This window comes from Chroicocephalus ridibundus, chromosome 1 (assembly GCF_963924245.1).
Source record: "Chroicocephalus ridibundus chromosome 1, bChrRid1.1, whole genome shotgun sequence".
NCBI classification, from domain to species: domain Eukaryota; kingdom Metazoa; phylum Chordata; class Aves; order Charadriiformes; family Laridae; genus Chroicocephalus; species Chroicocephalus ridibundus.
The window spans coordinates 167,245,762-167,264,935 of record NC_086284.1 but is presented as its reverse complement, the minus strand read 5'-3'; the positions used below and the strand labels follow the sequence as shown (position 1 = coordinate 167,264,935).

General features: G+C 48.4%; 1 protein-coding gene across 1 annotated transcript; it reads left to right on the top strand.

Moving 5' to 3' along the window:
- Positions 1-11,666: 11,666 nt before the first annotated feature.
- Positions 11,667-18,470, top strand: LOC134510565 (retinoic acid-induced protein 3-like). Its single transcript, XM_063323863.1, has 4 exons — positions 11,667-11,823; positions 14,361-15,328; positions 16,312-16,355; positions 17,021-18,470. The coding sequence occupies exons 2-4, from the start codon at positions 14,407-14,409 to the stop codon at positions 17,111-17,113; spliced, it is 1,059 nt and encodes a 352-aa protein (XP_063179933.1). The 5' UTR covers positions 11,667-11,823; positions 14,361-14,406; the 3' UTR covers positions 17,114-18,470.
- Positions 18,471-19,174: the final 704 nt, after the last annotated feature.

The window sequence follows — 19,174 nt, the reverse complement described above, 5'->3', positions numbered from 1 at the left end:
TTCTGCCTTCTCAGCATGTCAGCAAAATCTTGCTGCCCAGATAGGCAGAGTTCACATCTTTCTGCTCTCCTGCACTTGTCTGCAGGCTTGCATCATTACCCAGTCCACTCCCATCATTTGATCAGATAAAGCTGACCAAGGGACGCCACTAACCCCTGGAAGCGTTCAAGTGAGGGAGATCTTGGGGCGGTGGTGCCTGCAGGGGCACGCAGCTGGGGAGTCACCTCTCCTGTGGCTGAGGGAATCTCCCCGCGTGGCCTGGGGTAGGGGAGCCCCTCCGCCCACAAATGCCTGGGTGCAGCCACCCTCCCTGCCTTCAGGCCTCTCCGGGTGGACTGACTTATTCCTTTGGAAGCATCAGCCAAGGCCTCCCTTCACATAATTAACTGGCAACCCTGTGCTTCGCTCCTGCACCTGGGACAGGCCTGCTGAGTTCTGCTGAGATCCTCCCTGAGCAAGATTTCCTCAGCATGCCCTAGAATGTGTTGCATTATTAAGCCTCCATTATTTGGTGCTTTTTTTTTTTTTTTTTGGACCTCCCATCTTCTCCCCCCACCTTTAGCCATTCCTACCTATCTGACTCCCTGCCTTCAGCAAGGTGGTCTCACATGTGCATCCCCCTTTCTAAGCACCTTCTGCACTCTCCCCTGCTCACTTCTCCCCAGCCTTGTCCCACCAAGCAGCCTGCAACCAGGTCCCTAAACTGCCCCAGGGCTGGTTCTTTGCTTTGCTGTTCATGCTGCACTGCAGTGTGGTCCTGCAGGCTCTTCTCCCCACTGATGGACAGGTGCCTGCCCAAGCTGGTTGCTTCCAGCACTGCTTTCTTTGTGTTTTTCAGGGTGCGGGGGAGATGTGAGCTGCCTCAGCAGTTCCCACATAGCTCTCCCCATCTTGATAGCGTTTTAGGAGACACCTCTTTGCTTTGAAGCCTCTTGCCAGAGGAAGCTCCTATGGCCCCTATGCAAGCAGAGGTCCTTCCACTGCACACCTGCAGGCATATCCCAACTCAGCCATTCAGGGGTTGACTGGGGTCTGTGTTCACAGATGCTCTAGAAGACACAAAGCGGTGAGATAAATGGTAAAAAGCAATGGAAATCCTGCTGGGGTCTCTGGGGCAAGTCTCTCGTTGCTTAATAATGTAGGACTGCTTGTTAGGAAGAGATGGTTCATTTATATCCAACAACTTCTTTAAACTCATTAATTGTATTAGTCTTAAAACCCTTTGATGAGTAAAGAGAAGGATGGTTAGATTTAGAGCAAACCTATCAAAACTTTGTGCTGTCCTGGAAGGTCAGGATATGTCCTAACCAGTAACAGACTCAACAGTGTCATTTCTCTGATGATTATAAAAGAGTAGTTAGAAAAAGTCAGATTTCAATTGGCCAGCAGAGGTTTTAACCATGTGTACATGTAGATTAACCACTCCGGAGATTGGGGATTATCAACTGTTATGTAATAGCAGACATTTCTTTAATTGGAACAGGACTGCAACAGATGCTGTGTTTGCTAAAGAAGCCAGACTGTCATGTAATACATCCAGAATGTGTTTTGTTTGGCAGAATGATGTACATGGATTGCCACTTTTCTTTGCCTTTACCTCTAGTAAAAACACGCTCTGATCAGCCAGATGAATCATTATAGGTTGGATTTAGTTCTTATTTGGGTTGTCAGGTAAGAACTGAAGTTGGTTTAGTTCGGTTCCAGTTCAACACAGCTTCAGATCTACTGTGTGAGTTCAGTTCTGGCTGAGGAAAAGCCAGAATTAACCCCATGTAATTTAAGATTTCATGGTAACTTCACCCCTGTGTACATCATGACCCTGTAACTTCCTAAAGCCCTTGGAGTCAGCAATAATATTGGTAAAATCCATAGCATATGTGGGATCTCTTCATTCACATGCAGCATAGGCTTTTTCTTTCTTTTTTTTCCCCAAGAATATACCTTATCTTATCTCACGCACGATGGGACATGTTGTGTGCCAGGGAGAAGGTCGGAGCCAAAATTTATAGTGATTACTTTTGCTTTTTAAAATGTAAGCACAAAGGCAATGAATTTTCTGCCTGGTTAAATGAATCTCCCTGCAGGTCCTGGTGATGGAGTATCATGTGCTTGCTGAAATTCAGCAGCACTGTCTGGTGACCAACAGCTGCTGGGTTTTACCCTGGGGTAAGGTCTCATCTGCAGCCAGGGATTCCTGGAAAAAGCACTTTACAGCCTTTTCAGGACAGCTGCTCATGTGTCAGTTCATATTTTGTTACTGCAAATGAATGTCTGTTATGGCAGTTTGCTAATAATGAACAAAGAAGGGATACTGGGCAATGCAACGACCCTGGAAAAGGGGAAGAACCTGCTGCAGGGAGGCTAAAGCTTCCCTTTGCCATACCTTGCACACACCAAGAGCAGTCCCTCATCTCTGCCACTTCCCTGGTTTGCTCATGCCATTAGCTGAAGCTGCGTCTGCATTTCTGAAGAGGTTAATTGGCAAATAAACCTTCACTAAACCCTTCCCTGGGCTATGGCTGTCACTTAGGGGGTGTCACTTTTGTATACTGAGGAAAACAGCCAGGGCCGCTGAGTCTGGAGAGCAGCAGGAAGCCCAGGGGCTCCCATGGGAGAGCTTGCTCATCCTTTCCACCCAGGGGCCTGTTAAATGGGAGGAAAGGAGCACAGCAGGGCCAGAAAGGGGTTCCTTAGGTTGATATTACTGGTCCAAATTGAAGTATATGCTCTCTTTCTCTCCATACTGCAAGCCAGAAGCTCCTTCCTCCCAGCTAAGTTCTCTCCATTTGGCTACTAACAACGGCTGCGCACAGATGTTCTTCCCCCTGGCTTAGGGGAGCTCCTGGGTTGTCAAGAAGATTGGAAGAAAAATAATCAAGGCCAGAGACTTGGCAATGGGCTGTATTTTCTGTCTAGTCCAGACCTCGCCTCCTCCCAGCCCCAGGCACAGCATCCAGGCTGGAAGTGCCTGGAGTACAGAAGCTTCTACTTCAGATTCAGCAGTGTAATGCTCTTTTCTAACCCAGCCCAGCATTGCTGCTTGTTTAGATCCCTGCAAACACAGGGAGTTTACAATATCTTTAGTGACCATCAAGTGAGATGGCACATCCCCACAGGCTTATCTGAAATCAGGAGAGGAGTTAAAATGGAGGCGTGAGGAGAGACAGAGAAACTATCCCAGCCGCGGATCAAGAGACACTTTGAGTCCTGCCAGCTGCTCTGAATCATCAGTGAAAATTTCCGTTTGAACTTTCTATGGAATGATGGATTTTTGGTTAAAGGAGTGAGGAAGAGCATGTGCGTGTGTTCATCTGTATGTGCGCGACAGTGTGTTTAAGACTGTGTATTTGAACAAGGTTTTTTTTTTTCTTTGCATTTATCAGAAGACTCAAAACAGTTAAGAGTAGGAATTTTATGCACAGACTGCATTGTCCAGTCAGCTCTCCCTTTGAGATTTCCACTCTTTATCATGATAGAATTAAAGGGAGAATAATGAAATGGATTACATTAGGTCTTCAGCTTTCAAGTACTTAATCTCTCTGGATAGGATTCAAATCTATGGCCTCAAGTGCTTCATCTTTACAAAGTGCAGCCACTAAACTAGACAGCATTTAAAGCATGCAAATCTTTCAGGTCTGGCTTCACAAAGCAAGCAGAGGATCCTATCGTAGTGCAGCACATGCTAAACATCCTGCAGTGAATTTTCTACGGAAAACTATTTTCAGTGGTGCTCCTGGCTTGGGATTGTGCTTGCTCTTTCTCTCTCTCTCTCAACCTGCCTGATTACCGCTTCCACCAACAGCACCCTAAGACCTTGCAAGTCCTGCATTTTTATCTAGTTTTATAGATATTGCAACAACAGAGGCAAAACCGTGGGAGGCTGGGTGTGGACGGGCTGTTGCGTGTGCGTGCTTGTGCAAAAGTACACATGTTTGTGTGTGGTTGTGCGCCCACCGAGATTAGGTAGAAACTGCAGAGAAGGGGCATCGTTTTACAGAAGCAAGCAGCTGGAGCAGGAATGCTATCAGGCCTCTTAAACACACCCACTGAAATTTCTGCTTTAGTTAAGCAGATAGAATAGAGAACTGTTTCCCCCTCGTTTTCCCTAAGTGTGGCTACTCGAATGTGTGTCATTATGTCATAGATTTTTATGCTGCTTAACTACCAGATGCAGCAGGCATGCACCAGATGAACATTGCTATATCCCTTAGGGAGCTTAATGTCAGTGATGATACTAGGAAGTTGGAGATCTCATAGAGCACCAGTTGTGATTAGCAGGTAGGACAGGATGAAATTCAAAAGACCTTCATGTTGATGCAACAGCTGATCACTCCTGGCAAATGTTGCACCAGGAGAATCATTCAATAAAGGATTTTGGAGGCAGAAGTTAAGAGCTGAACTGCAGTCCTGGGCCTCTAGTGAGGCGGTATCTGGGGATACTTATGTGCCTGTGCTGTCCTCAAAGTTAGAAGAGCAACCCACTCTCATTAATGTACGACATGATGGAAGAAGGCCTACATGCCTTGTCTTGTGCCAGGTGCCCAGAAATGTGCTGGCTTTTTAAATGGAGGATACCAAGCTCTGTTGCCCAACCAGCTCCATAACCTCCACCCAGCATAATGGTCCTGGGCTACCACCTGCGCTCCCCCTGAGACGATGAGACCCACTGCTGCCTGTGCATGCCTGAGGAGCACCAGACCTCCAGGCTTCCAGGGCACGCCATCTACCACTGCCAGAAACCAACTGCTTCCAGGTTGTTGCTGTCTGCAGAGCAATTCCCCTGGATCCCGTGTTGCTAAAGAGAGGGCAGTCTTCAGGATTTCAGTGAAAAGGCATATTGTCCATGCTGAAAGCATGGCCCTAGCCCTACCTTGATGAAATGCACATTCTGTTTTACTCCCATCCCATCTCTCTGAGCACTTGCAAGGCTGCATCAGCCTTTTTGGCACACACACGCTGAGCTGGGGAAGGACTGCAGTATGCGTTGAGCTAGGGGTCCTCTCATGATTGCTGACATAGGAGTACTTGAGCTGCCCTGAAAGGCACCTGAGGAGTTTTGTCGTCCTATATAACCATGGTCAAGCAACAAACTTTACCTAGGGTGAACTAGCAAGCAGAACTGAGGAACTGGCTTTATAAACCATTTATATGTATAATCTGGCAACTATAACTCACTGTCATTTTTGCCAGGTCAGCACTGGCATGACACTTTCAGCAGTCTCCAGTTCAAGAACAGAGGAATGCAAACCACCTCCCCTCAAATCACAGGGACCTGCAGACCGCAATGCCCATGACTGCTGGGAAATGGCTGCGTCTATGGAGCAGGCCAATGCTAGAAGCCCCAACCTCCACCTGCCTGGGCTTTACTGCCAAGCACCTGACACCCCAGAAGATGAAATTGCACAGAAGAGAAGCTCCTTCTCCCGGGGCTGCAGTAAGACATTCTTCATCAGGGCTAGAGCCTAAGCCTTGTGTGTTATCATGTTCCTTGGCTATATTTCCCTGAAGCCTGACTGGGATTCCCAGGGACCTACATGGCTCCTGAGCAGCTCTCCAGCTGCAAGGGGTGACACTGGTATTTGTGGCACCCAGATATCAGGAACTGCCTGCCCTGGGGACCTGCTCTAAACTGCAAGAAAATGTTCAGGAGCAACAGGCTGTGAATTCAATCACTTGACCTTACCTTACAATTGTTTCTTATATTTTTCTCCCTTGCTGCCCATTTCCTTCAAGAAAAATCAAAGCGTTGATTAATGATTAGCTTTGGTTGGATAACACACACTGACCAAAACTGCTGGGTGATCCCAGGCCATGGTTCTGCAGTCAATAGCAGATTTGTGCACAGCCATATCGCTCAATAGGATGTGTCTGATTAGGATTAAACATGTAAATACAATCGCATTTTTGATAATTTAGCCAGGACAGACAATATTGAGTCTATGCCAGCATTTATGCTGGCTGTGTGGGGACACAGATCTGTACCAGAAGGAAGCATGTTGATAACTAATAAAAGAAAATCTATTACGCTTTTTTTTTTTTTCTGATGAAGTCAAAAAGGGAGGAGTGATTTATGCTGCATCTCAGCTTTGCTTTGTGTCATTGCGGTGGTGTTTGATCCAGGCGCAGTAAAGCAGAATTTTCTGTATCGTTGAGCAGGGAGTTTTTGTGTGCAACCTGATTCCCAGGAATGCTTCTTGCAGGGAAGCAGAGCCTCTTACCCCAGGCACTGCTGGCGGGAGAAGTCAGCCTCAGGCTCCAGGGCAGGCTGGCTGCCTCAGAACATCTATTGCCAACAGCCACCCGTGCAAGAGAGGGCCTAATCCTCTCCCAGCGAGAATCCCAGCCAGTCATCTCAACCCCGCGGTGTGGAGTGGAAAAAGGAGGGAAAAGGGAAAACTACTCCAGGCACAGTGGGGAAGGGATACTGAAGGGAACACCATTAGGGGCCAGGCAAGGGTACCAAATCAAGGACTAGCACACAAGGAAAGCAAAGGCCGACTCCTCTTGGAGTGCTTTGCTGAGAGTCTCTCTGTCAGGCTTCACCAGCTAAAGATGCAGCATTCCCTCTCTCCTAAATTATTTCCCCAGCCTTGGGATCATCCTTTCTGGGAGAGAAAAAATGCAAGTTCTCCTGGATCTCCCTTGGCATGTATTCCTTTCTGGGGGTATCAGGCAACATCCTCACCAGGTGGTATGTTTTCAAATCCTTTGTTTCCTGAGTTTTATGCACTTCTCCCCAAATGTCTGTCTACACTCGTCCATATTAGTGCAACTTGCTGCTTTGGGAACACATCAGCACAAAAGCAGATGAGTGCTGTAAGTGAGGACTGGAGCCTTCTTAGCTGCTCTGGTAAGTGGCTGGGCACAGGATACCTCCAGGAAACTGCATCAGCTGGCGTGAATAAAATGTTTATCAGCATACTGTTGAAAGTCCTAAAGGAGGTGATAAATCTAATTACTTTTTTTTTTTAACTTGCTCACAGCCTTCAAAAGTACCAGTTATGTTGTATGAAAAGGCTCTTCCTAGCCAAAGTGATCACAGCCACGGGTGCTCTTAGCTGCTCTCCACTTATTTCTGCCTGTTCTTGCTCCGGTTTCCACACTTGTGGAGTACGAAAGACCGTGTGACACCTGCCTCTGTGGGATAGGAGCAAGTCTAAGGCATGAACTCGGCACAGTTTCATCAGGTGCTCCAGGAGCCACCCCCCCCCCTTGGTTTCCAGGTACTAGGCTGGCCGTACCTGGGATTGCATAAAGAAGTGATCCTGTCTGCAGCACAGCAGAGCATTATGTTCCTAGTGGAGGGCCAAACAGTCCATTTCCATTACTTTTCCAGAAGCAGTGTCTTCTCACCAATTAGTGATGCTCTGGCAGATAATTCACACGTTTGAAAGTCTCTGTTTATAGGACGTACTCAGTAGCACTGATTTCAATATTTTAACAAGTCTTCTTGCCCTTTTCTTGCCCAAATCTCTTCCCCTCCTAGTAAATGAATGCCCTGTACCTGGAATCTGGGTATTCAGGAGCCAGGAAGAGAAAGGCGTTGGCCAAAACCTACTAATTTAAAGAAGGAAGCTTCTTTGAGAGGAGGCAGAAATCAACACTCTCTGGCAAAGCAGCACATCACTGTTATGCACTGGAAATTTTTATTTTGCTCCTGAGACTGAAAATGGCTGGGAGCAGAGCACGCAGTCTGGAAGAGCGGATGGCTACCGAGACAAGTGACAGCTCTGAAGGACACCAGTATGGGTTTCTTTTAAAATTTTTTTAGAAAACATTTACTTTTTGGTGCCACACTTTTCATTTCCAAAGGAAAAGGGTGTGACTCTTCGATGGGGGTTTTGGTAATCCTTGCATATATGCTTTCAGAGCCAGAGGACAGGGGATTCAGGGATAAGACCCTCAAGAAAAATGGAAAAAACCCAGTGTTATGCAGAGGTGCCACGTGTCCCTTTCCAGAAGTGTCACCCCCTGTCCCTGTCTTCGCTCCTGTCTAAGGCAGAGGTGCTCCAAGCTGGCTGTCTGACCTGAAGACCAGTCACCTCGCTGCCAGGCTGTTTCCAAGGGTGTCGTAATGTTTATACCTGAACTGATTTAAAGACGAAGAAAATGGGCGGGGCAGGACAGGGTGGAGACTGCTGTAATGTTAGCTCAGTATGACTGTGATAAGTGCTGCCAGCAGGGATTTTTTCAGGGAACGATGCTGTTCTTGAGTTGTCAATGTACTGCACAGGTAGCTAAGCAGAAGGAATGACACAAGCATATTTACGATGCAGCCAACATCAGCGACCAAAAATAAACATGTTATTTAGACACATTCCAGAGCGCCAAGCACCGATTCTCCCCAGGCATCTACTTGCTTTATGACTTGGCTTAATAAAAGATACTAACTCAGTTCCTGAACCTCCCAGTCATGTTCTCTCCCAGAGACCTGGCTGAGCTTAGAGGGGCTGCAGTGCTCAGCCCTTTGCTGGCAGCTCAGCCCCGTGACACCGAAGCTGGTGGAGCAGGGCTGGCCCAGGGCACCGCAGGCAGCATTGGGCATCGGCACCCCACAGGAGCGAGCAAGGCCAGAAAGGGAAAGGAGCAGAGCCACCACAGAGGGATAAGCCAGCCTTCCTCCTCTGCCTGGTCCTGCTGCCCCCAGACTGGAAGGGGAGGTGTGCGTGCCTGCTGCCCGAAGGGATCGGTCCCTGCTGCCATTCCTGCCTCTCCTTGTCAGCTGTAGCCACCGCTCCTTCCCATTCACCAGCAGCCAGCTTGCTTTCCGAGGGCTGCGGTATGGCCAAAGCAAGCTGTTTTGCTACCAACAGCCTCCCACCCAAAGGAACTTCCAACGTTACCAGTATTTTGCTACTGGATTGCATTGAAATGATTTTGCAGACTTGCTATGTAGTTCAGCTGACAAGTGTAAAGATCTGCATCTGAATTCATTGTCTTGTCTCCCTTCACCTCTGCTGGAGAGAACAGATGCTCTCAGGTGTGATTTGGTTTGTCATGAAGCAGGTCAACTGAAACTCCCATGGAGGTGCCTCTTTCCACCAACTATGGTGGGAATCCGGATGACTGCCTCTGATGAAGTCTGGTCTGTAGACACATAGGAGTTAATTTAATTGCCCACAGGCTGGTGCTTAGGACCATTTGAGATCCCCTGGGTTACTCAGTGTGAGATGATGCTCCACAAGCGTAGTTTCCCACAGCTCTTGTGTCCTGTATGCCATCCCTGTGCTGGTGACTGAGTTACAGGTGGCTGAGCTACAGGTGGCTGAGCTACAGTACCTTCAATGGACTATTTGTCGATTGAATGAAGTCCATCTGGTGGACATCTACATCTAGGTACCTACATATAAGCTGGGCATCTCACCTCTGAAATAGCCAGTGGAGATCCAGTGCTCAATCCATTTGCCCTTACAAAGGTGATTTGAGATGCCTGAGGGTATCCGAAACATCTGCACAGGACTGCCAGATCTGATACAAGAAGTGTGGGAGACCCATCTGCTCCTGGAGTGGACCCTGGAAGCTGAGCAGGATACCCTGTCGCATCTCAAACGACACTATATGCCTATGTGCAAGCAACTAAGGTGAGGTCCCAGGCAATCCAGCCAACCACACCTAGGAGCATTTCAGTCCACACAGAAATAGGCATCTGCATCCAATCAGCCGGGCTAGTCCTTTGGCTGTTTGGGAGCTGAGACACCCAGCTCACATTTAGGTAATAACCATCTAAACATCTAACATCTAAATATAGGTGCCTTTATCTCCAAGTTGCATCCCATCCCTAAAGCAAGGTGACAGTCATCTCACCTTTCTGGTGTGATGGTTGTGCCGTTTGTACTCGCCCATGTAGCCCAGCAATGCTTCTCCATCCTCCTTGGCACAGCATGAGGGCCGTGGGCACCATTTCCCAGGCTACCTACCATGAGTCAGCAGCACTTGGACTCCTCTAAGTCACTTGAGATGTTTTTTTTAAACATAGGCCCCTTTATTAGCCTTTTGAAAGTACAGGGTGTGTTTGATGACTGACTCTCAAAGATTTCTCAGGCATTCTGTAAAACATCACTGTTACTCTTCTTACCTTTTCTTCTTTTTTCCCCCGATATAATTTGATGTGCTGTCTTCCATGGGTTTTTCTGTGTCTGTGTAAATGTAGGCAAATGGCTGGCAGTTGATAATGTGCTCTGACAAGATGCAAATGGGCTGACAATGACCGGTGACCTTTAAAACCTTCCTGGAATGTCTTCCTAGACAGGTTGGGTCCCTCTGAGCTGATGCTAAAGTCCTCTCCATCACTCCTTTCCTACTCTCATTTTTGACAACTGCTGCCTCCTTCGCTGGTTCCTTATGCCCTGGACCTACTTTAAAGTTAAGGTTAATTTCATGCAAAGAAACCTGGCATGTCCTTTCCTAAGAAGCCTCAGGATTTTATGCTGAAATGAAAGTAGGAAGAACATGAGGGACTGTCCTAGGGCTCAGCATGGCCCACCCCGCAGTGACTGGACCGAGCATTGCCTTTCACTTGGTGAGCCACTCGTCCCTGGAGGCCCTCGTGGACTTCTAGGGAATGTGCAGGAGAGGACTCTTGGATGCGTTTTGTGGCTGTCTCCACATGTGACAGTCAAAAGAGATCAGCACCCAGAAATAAACCAGGGACCCTAAAACAAACAAACAAAATTAATGCAGATGAGACAACCATGGGCAGTTAAACTTCAGCACAGGCACATACAGCTGCTCCTCCAGTTTTGGGAAGAAGCACAACCTCCACAGGGTGGGAGGGATTTCCAGGTTATGGGGCTGTGTGTAGGGACCGAGTGCTTAGTGTGGGTAGGCCCTGATGTCAATTCCTTAATCAGAATAATAAAATACTCCCAGTGAGTAATATTTAAAACAACAGATGAAGTCATGAACATGTTGGAGATACCCAGGGCTTTGGATGGGATTGCGCCGATAGGTGTGTCAGGCCAGAGGCACAATGTAGAACAAGGGGGAATTTGTCATGGCCTTCATTCATTAACCATTTGGGCCAGCAATTTGGACAAAGTGACTCAGCGCTCGCGAGCAGACAGAACTGCACCTTTGGAGAGCAGGGCTGGGCTGAGCGGGACACCAGGAAAGGCAAAATGCCCTTTTCAGGAAAGGATCCCATGGCTCTCACTGGCACAGGTGGAAGGGATGAGCGGAGCAGACCTGTCCCCTCAGCACAGGCTCAGCACCCAGCAAAAAGAGCCCCGAGGAAACCGTGTCTGGAGCCAGGCTGGCAGCCGTTCTCCCTCCAGGAGCCCTGGGTCCGTTTGCATCCCACAGCCTCCTCCTCTCCCACCTTCCGAGCAGTTATCTGGCAATAAAAGCATTCAAAAGAGACAAAAGGCTTGGAAGCAGGGAGGGGACGCACTGCTATTGATAGCCACGGTCCCCACCCATGGGTGCCAAGAGCCAGACAGGGGAGCACCTTATCTGGCACTTGGCTGAGCACCTTATCTGGCGCTTGGCTGAGCAGCGTTCGGTCCGGTCCCAGGGCTGGGACAGGCAGCGGCTCCATCTCCACCCCGGCGCAGAGGTGAGTGCCCCGCTGACGTCAGGGAGGCCTTACTTCATTTCCTGGCGGGGGACACACACACACACCCCCCCATATATTTTCATACCGTGTCCTGTCCGAGAGGAGGGAGGAGAGGCGGTGGAACTGGAATAGGCGTGCTCAGCCACACCTCCCTAGCCCTCCAGCTGTTAAAGCTCCCAAGGAGGGCGAGAACTGGGCTGCTGCTGCTCGGCCGGGGTTGCAGAAGCGGCGGAGGTGACGGCGTTACCGGTGCCCTGAGACTCGAAAAGGTAATTCAAGGCAATGTCCTCCAGGATCCAGGGCAGACCTGCCGTCTGTGTCTGGGGCAGGATGGTGTGCGGGACCACGTGGCGTGCAGGCTGTGGGGGTGGGAGAGCAGGGACATGGGGTGCCACGGCGAACAGAATGCCTCCCATCCTTGACTCGAACATTGGGATTGCCAGCTGGAGCTGGGGGCGTTATAGCAGACTTTCCGGGGAAATTATTTGAGATTTGTGGCTGGATGGGTGTATTTTATGCACAGGTATCAATGAGAGAGGAGGCTCAGGCTGGAGGGAGAAAACTCAGCACTGAAGCGAGAACGGTGATTTGGGGTGAGCTGTGAAGTTACCACAGCACAGGCGCCCTTGCACAGACTGCAGAGCCCCTTGGAAATCCCAGAGACTTCTGTAGGGGCTGGATGAGCAGATTCGGCTTCTGGGGGGCAGTGCTCACCCAGGAGACAGGGCAGAGACTCTTCATGCCTCATAGGACATCTACCCTGGAAAAAAAGTAAAAATTAGAGTAAAAATTGGTGCAAATGGCACAGTTCTCCAACACAGCGAGGTTCTTTCCATCTTATTTGTTCCAAGGGCCGTGTCAGCTGACTGTGGCAAATACCCCTTGCTGTAAGCACCAGTCAGGACACAAAGTTGCCGGTGTGCTCTGAGCTGCCCTGGGTTCTCACCTCTCTGGGCTCTCCACCAGCCCTTATAGTGGGCACCAACCTGTATCTGCCAGAGCTGTGAACACATAAACTAATAAGATCGACAGTAAATGTCTGTGGATAAAATTGCAGAATTTGCACTCCAGATTTTCAGAAAGGTTAATTATTTATTGCTCGCAAATGCCCAGTTAACTCTCAGCTACTTGTGCAAGAGATCATAAATCCCCAAAATTTTGTGAACAATTGTTTGTGAAAAGTCCTGCATGTGTTATTCACTAATTCCATTCTCTCCACGGGATTCCAGAGTTCCTGCATATTTGAATAATTTGCGTTTTCTTGTAGCCAGCTTTTTGAAGAGCTGCACATCTCCTTCTACACAGCGAGGTTAAAACCTGGAAAAATATTCCACCGTTTATAAGCAGGTCACATTGAGGCAAATGTGAGGCTGAGAGTGAGTCAGTGGTATTTTCCCCCTTTGTTCATCCCTTGATTAGATCAACTGCCACTTATTGAAGACTCACCTACACTCCCTAAAATCAGTTGGAAGGGTTTTAGAACCAGCCTCACAACTGCAGTATGTTGTTCTGGAGGGGGAAAATCAAGGCAAATGGCATGGCGAGCACTAAAGGCTAAATTTTGCAAGGTTAACTTTTTTCTTTATATATCAGAACAGAAAGCTCTTGCTTTTCCAGTGTGGGTCGCCATTAAGGCCCGCTTCCCCCATGTTTTATGCTGATATTATATCTAAACTCCTATTTTGATACATTTTAGAGAGCTGAGCCTAACTGAGCAATTTGGTACCTAGAAAGCAGTACCTGGCCCCGGGATCTACATTCACCCAGCACCTGCGTAACGAGCCACAAAGTGCCCAGCGTCCTTGTGCAGTGGTTTCTGCACATGCTTCAGGCTTCCAAGGAAACAGACAACTTAATTCCCCTCGACGATGTGCAGGTCTCACCTAAACAGCCCCCTTATCCCCTGGCGAGACGGGCTTAAGCCAGGCTTACTCAGACAGCACTTGAACTCCTCACCACGAGACAGCAGGAATGCGCTGGGTGCGTTAGAGACCTTGTCCACCCTTGTCTCATGAACTCCTCAAGCAGTAACCTGCTGGTTATTTCTTGTGCAACGAACAGCGTTAGCTCTGACATGTCAGGTCTCCAGCCAGTGCAAGGCAATATCCTGGGGAGGGGACCGAGGTCTTTGAGACAGTTCTTATTGCCACGCTGACATGAAGAAGGAGGAATATGAGTTTAGGGCTCATGGTTGGTGGCCTGTATTTGTTATTTAATTTGGAGGGAGAAGAGCTCTGCTGGTTAGTTCTCTGCAGGGTAAAAGGCAGTTAAAGTTCCCCTTCATTCATACCCATAAACTAAAGCCAACAGTGTTTCAGAGAAAGTAAAAAGAGGGAAAAGAAACCGAGTAATGAGTTTCCTGTTCTGCATTGCTCATCTCTGAACCTCGCTGATATCGTTCAAACTTGTCAAAAGAGTGTAAACTGTGTTATGACTAACAGCTGCTCTCGTATCACAAAAGTGACAAGGCAGCTCAGTCTCTGTGCTGCAGGGCACCAAGCGAATTCCTGCGAAAGCGCCTCACCTTCTCCCTGCTCCCCACGCTCTTACGACATTGCACAACCCCAGGCAGGGTGCAGAGGACATGCAAGGTGAATTGCCTCCTGCTAGGGGGCTTGGCTTGCCCTCGATAGAGAGCCAACACCAAGCAAGGGGATGGCTCTGCTCCCACAGCCCCATGTCCTTAGCACTGTGGTGTCCTTGCCCAGTGAGGTGGGGATGGTGGGTCTGTCCTGCTTCTCTTTCCCCTCTGCTGGCAGCACCCAGGTGGTCGATACAACAGCCTGTGTCTTTTCTTCTTCTGCAGCTTTGGGGAAACATTTCACCAGGAGGTTGTTCAAGAAGGCAAGAGGATGGCCACGTCGGCTCCCCCAGGCTGCGGCAGTATCCATGCTGACTATTACCGGCTCTGTGACACCCAAGAGGCCTGGGGGATTGTCCTGGAGTCACTGGCTGCAGCTGGTGTCCTCGTCACCATTTTCCTCATCTGCTCGCTCTTCTTTCTCATCTGTAAAGTCCAAGACAACAGCAAGCGGCACATGATCTCCATCTATTTCTTCTTTCTCTTAGGCACGCTTGGCATTTTTGGTCTCACTTTTGCCTTCATCATTAAAGCCAATGACAGGACTCTCCCGACACGCTTCTTCCTATTTGGAGTCATCTTTGCTCTCTGCTTCTCATGCCTCCTCACCCATGCCTGCAACCTCAACAAACTAGTGAGAGGAAGAAAGCCCTTCTCCTGGGTGGTGTTGCTGCTCCTCATTGTTTCCTTTGCCCTGGTACAAGTTGTGATCAACATTGAATACTTAGTCACCAAGCTAGTAAAGCAGAGAGATGAATTTCTGAAAGAACCTGAGAAGGCCAACAAGGACTTTGTCATGCTTTTGATCTACGTGCTTTTCTTGATGGCTCTGACCTTTTTGGTTTCCATGTTCACATTCTGTGGGTCATACAAAAACTGGAAGAGGCATGGGGCACACATCTTTGTCACTATCCTGTTCTCCATTGCCATTTGGGTGGTGTGGATCACTATGCTCACAAAAGGCAATGCAGTTTTAAAGCAGAATATGTGGGATGATCCTGTCGTGGCCATTGCTCTGGTATCCAATGGATGGATCTTCCTGATAATGTATATTGTCCCTGAAATTTGTTTCCTCACTGCCCCTCTGAAGCTGGAGGACTACCCTCCAGAAAATGACTTCTGCCAACCCAAGTTCCTAAAGCAGACAACTGGAGTGGACAACCGTGCCTATACCCAAGATGAAATTGTGCAAGGTATGATGAAGCAAAAGACTTCACTGTCCCTCAGCACACATCCCCCACTCATGAGCTAAAAGGGGTAGGAGGGCTACAAGAACAGATTTGAACATGATGAATAATTTAGAGGTAGGAAAGTTTCAGACTGAAGAAACTTCAGAAATGCAAGTGCAAATGAATCTCCAGACAAGAAGAAAAAGAGTAAGGACCGATGCAAAAGCCAAAGATGTGTAGGAGGAGTGACTGAGTAGGAGACTTACTGGGTGTCAGGGCTGAGACATAACTCCTTACAATTCTGTTATGTCTGGAAAGTTTGTGTAAAAACTCAGGAGTTTTTTGTTTGTCTCTCAGCAATGCTCCAGCTCTTCAGACCTCTCCAGGTTATACCTTGGAGATTATTTATTCCAGTTCTGATCTGGTTCTTTTTAGCTATTTAAAAATGAACCATCATCCACAAAGTAGGCAAGGAGGTCTTATTTTTCTGTATGAGCCTCATGCCTACTTGGACAAAGCAAAATGTTTTATCAGTTGAGGCTTCCCAAATCTACAGGTAGGAGGTGTGACTGCACTCCCTGTGGATCTGCTACTAAGATGACATTTGTCTCCTGGAGCTAGGCCTCCTGGTTTGTAAAAGAATATCTGAGAAAGACAGTGCTTTCCCAGGGAATACTGCAGAGGGGGTCTTGTGCATGCAAGTGGGAGGGATCTGGCCAATGATAATGACACTAACTGTGAGGCAACAGGAGGTGTCTAAACTCCAAGGCCACCTGTGTCCTGTTATTTACAATACCATTCATTCCTGCTTTCATAAGGAAATATTTAATAAGTCACCCACCTAAGGATTTTAACTCATTCCTGCCTGTATATTGCATAGTTTTATCAGCCTAAAGGCAGCTGCTAATGTAGCCACAGGCCCTTTGAGTCTCCCTTTATGTAGTATTTCCAAGCTACCGTATCATGCTAACTCACTAACTTTCCCCCCCTTTTGTCTTGTGACTCAGGAGACCTCAGCTACTCCCCATACTCCTCTCACTTTCAGATGAAGGTAAGTTGACGCCCCCTTTACACCCGTTTCACCACATGTAGGCTGTTGTTCAGGCGCTGACGGGAAGGGAAGGAGAAGGGGCAAAGACAGACGGACCTGGAGCAGATTCTGTGGTGGCAGGCAGGTGCTTCGCATGGAGCCAGGCGATACTATGACCTGTCTTCATGGAGGTGCCTGTGGCTGGCGGGGGGGGGAGCCATAACATGTCCAGGGACATGGGGAGGTAAGAGGGGCCGAAGGCAAAGCCTGAGGTTGTGGTTTTCACACCACATAAGAAGTCTTCTCTTTGATCACATTTCCTGCAGTAGACTGTGCCCTTTCCTCAGGAGATCGTGCTCCTTTCCCCAGCTCGTGCCCTGGATGTATTCCTACCAGCAGTCACTGGAAATTGCAGTGCAGATCCAGAGTGGACAGTCTACATGTCCCCATGTCCATTCACCAGTGCTCCTTCAGACCCCAGCCTAGCTAGGTCTAGTAGCTCATATCACGTCCCCATGTGTCCTCTGGTGACACGTCTCCACTACTGGTTTGTTCTGCCAAGATCCTTTTCCACAGCCCCATTGATCCCACAGTTTGTCTCTCTCCTGTTTGTTTGTTTTTTTAAGCCCTATTCTATTACTTCTTTCCAGTATTGAAAGGTAAAGACTTTCTTACTTCCTTTTCAGACCATCGAACCCCAGAATGATTTCTCCATTCCTCGGCCCAAGGCCCGAACAAGCCCATACCATGACTACACTGGTGGGAAAGGTCCCATGTAGCAGCTCCGCAGGGAGCAAAGAGACTAAGTGACCTTCAGCAGAGACACTGGAAATGGGCCACATGGTGACAAATGAGTCAATCCTCCATAAGAGACAATGTCAACTCACATTGACAAAAGAGGAGAGGGATCCTCTTTTCCCTGCACAGGCACCCTTATATCCCCCTCTCATTCCTCAAACACAACTTTCAGACACTGCTCTGGCCATCCTGTCCCTGCTCACTCCATTTCTCCGTGGGATGGAGCTCACCTCTTCTGACAGACGAACATGATGGGAAGAGCTTGTCCTGGCCTATTTTCAGCAGGAATGCTGTAGGGCTCGAGCAGCAGGAAAGATCATCAGCCGGGTCTGCAACTGGCTCTTCCCCAGCCAGGACTCGCTTTGATCATCTTGTGGGGATGCCTGCACCCCACGTCTGACGGGAGAAGAGGCAGGAGCAGGATCATCAGCCCTACACATCCCCACTCCTGCCCACCCATGAACACATCTCAGGTACTACTGAGAACACCCTTATCTATCCACTGTTACTTCTGTGCCCACTCCCAGCCCTGCCTGGCTTTCCTCCAGAGATCAGTGGGGAAGTGACAGACAGAGAGGGAGAGAGAACGAGTATTCCTTTTTTCTTTTTCATAGAATCATAGAATGGTTTGGGTTGGAAGGGACCTTAAAGATCGTCTACTTCCAACCCCCCTGCCACGTGGCTTCACTTTCAACCCCTTCCTCATCATCTAGAGACCATGGTGGAGAGGGGGAAGAAAACTTAAAGACATAAAAACATCCGCCCCTATTTACCCTGACACATTTTCTGATTTGTGCTCTAGCATCAGCCTCCCTCCTAGCTCTGACTGCTGACCAGGCACCCCAGCTGAGCTCCCCAGGCTGTCTGCCCGCCCCCGCAAACCCTCCCTCCCCACCCCTGCCACCCCAGGCTGTGGATCCCTGCAGACGAAACCTCTTCCACGCAACTGCTTGCAATACCCTGGTGGGATTTAATCCTGTGCGCCTTGGAGCTCTGCCTCCTCCCCGGTGTGTCTGTGGCATTAACACGAACATTTCCCAAGCAGCCAGGTTACGGAGCGTGGACACCCGTCTTCCCAGGAATGAGCGAGCATGAGTGTGCGTGTGTGTGTGTGTGCGTGCGTGCGTGTGTGCTGTGTGGACTGCACCCTGGCGATGAGCAACGAGTCCACAGAGTTGAATCATTCCGTAGCCTGCTTTGCATTTGGTAAATAGCTTTCCATGATATTTCATGTATAAATACACAGAGCTCTCCAAGTGGGTGTGTATGGTACACTGGTGTCTGATGCAGCTATATATTTATTTAGTACTTTTTATGTGGAATATTTAATTAATAAAAACCCAAACAGCCTGACTGTGAGAGACTGATGTTCTTCCTCGGGAATGTGATTCCTCTAATGGCTGGTGGGGTGACAGCAACAGCTCTTCGTGGGTTGGAGTGGGCCATCTGGGAGATTGCAGCTGGGGGGTAAATGGCAAAGGGATTCTGGCTTCTTCAAAGCTGCCACTGTGGACCAGAGATCAGCTGCTTGAGGGTGCAGAAGAGGATTAGTACCTTCTCCATGCTACTTTTCTTGACTAAAGAAAGATGATTCAATGTTAGAAGTGCTTAAGAAATGAAGAAATATAAACCCAAGCCACAGCAAGCAAATGCAGGAGGAAGGATGTGAGCTTTTCATCACTTCGTGTGTCTGTGTCTGCTGCATCTATATTCCTGTATTTATTTGCTTGTGTCTTGATGGGTACTTGCATAACCAAAAATAGGAAAGCAGCTTGTAGGTATTTAATTCAGCTTGTAAAAATGTGTCTTTCTGATGTTCCGAACATATGTAATATTTTTATTTGAAAGTAGAAACAATATCAAAGCAAAATAATGATGATGGCGATGATGATGATAATAATAATTTTTTTAAACCTCCTGATGGTATGAGGCTGTAATCTACCATTTTAGAGGCTTCCTCTCCCATGAGTTTTTACATGGTATGTTATGGTACCACATATCCGTATGCTCCTGGCAAGTAGAGCCCTTTCCTCAGCCATGGT

Bases quoted from the DNA above. Each gene is read 5' to 3' on its own strand.
- LOC134510565 (XM_063323863.1), top strand. From the start codon at position 14,407: ATGGCCACGTCGGCTCCCCCAGGCTGCGGCAGTATCCATGCTGACTAT. The intron at 15,329-16,311 runs GTATGATGAAGC...CTTGTGACTCAG, and splicing joins CCAAGATGAAATTGTGCAAG to GAGACCTCAGCTACTCCCCA. The intron at 16,356-17,020 runs GTAAGTTGACGC...CTTCCTTTTCAG, and splicing joins CCTCTCACTTTCAGATGAAG to ACCATCGAACCCCAGAATGA.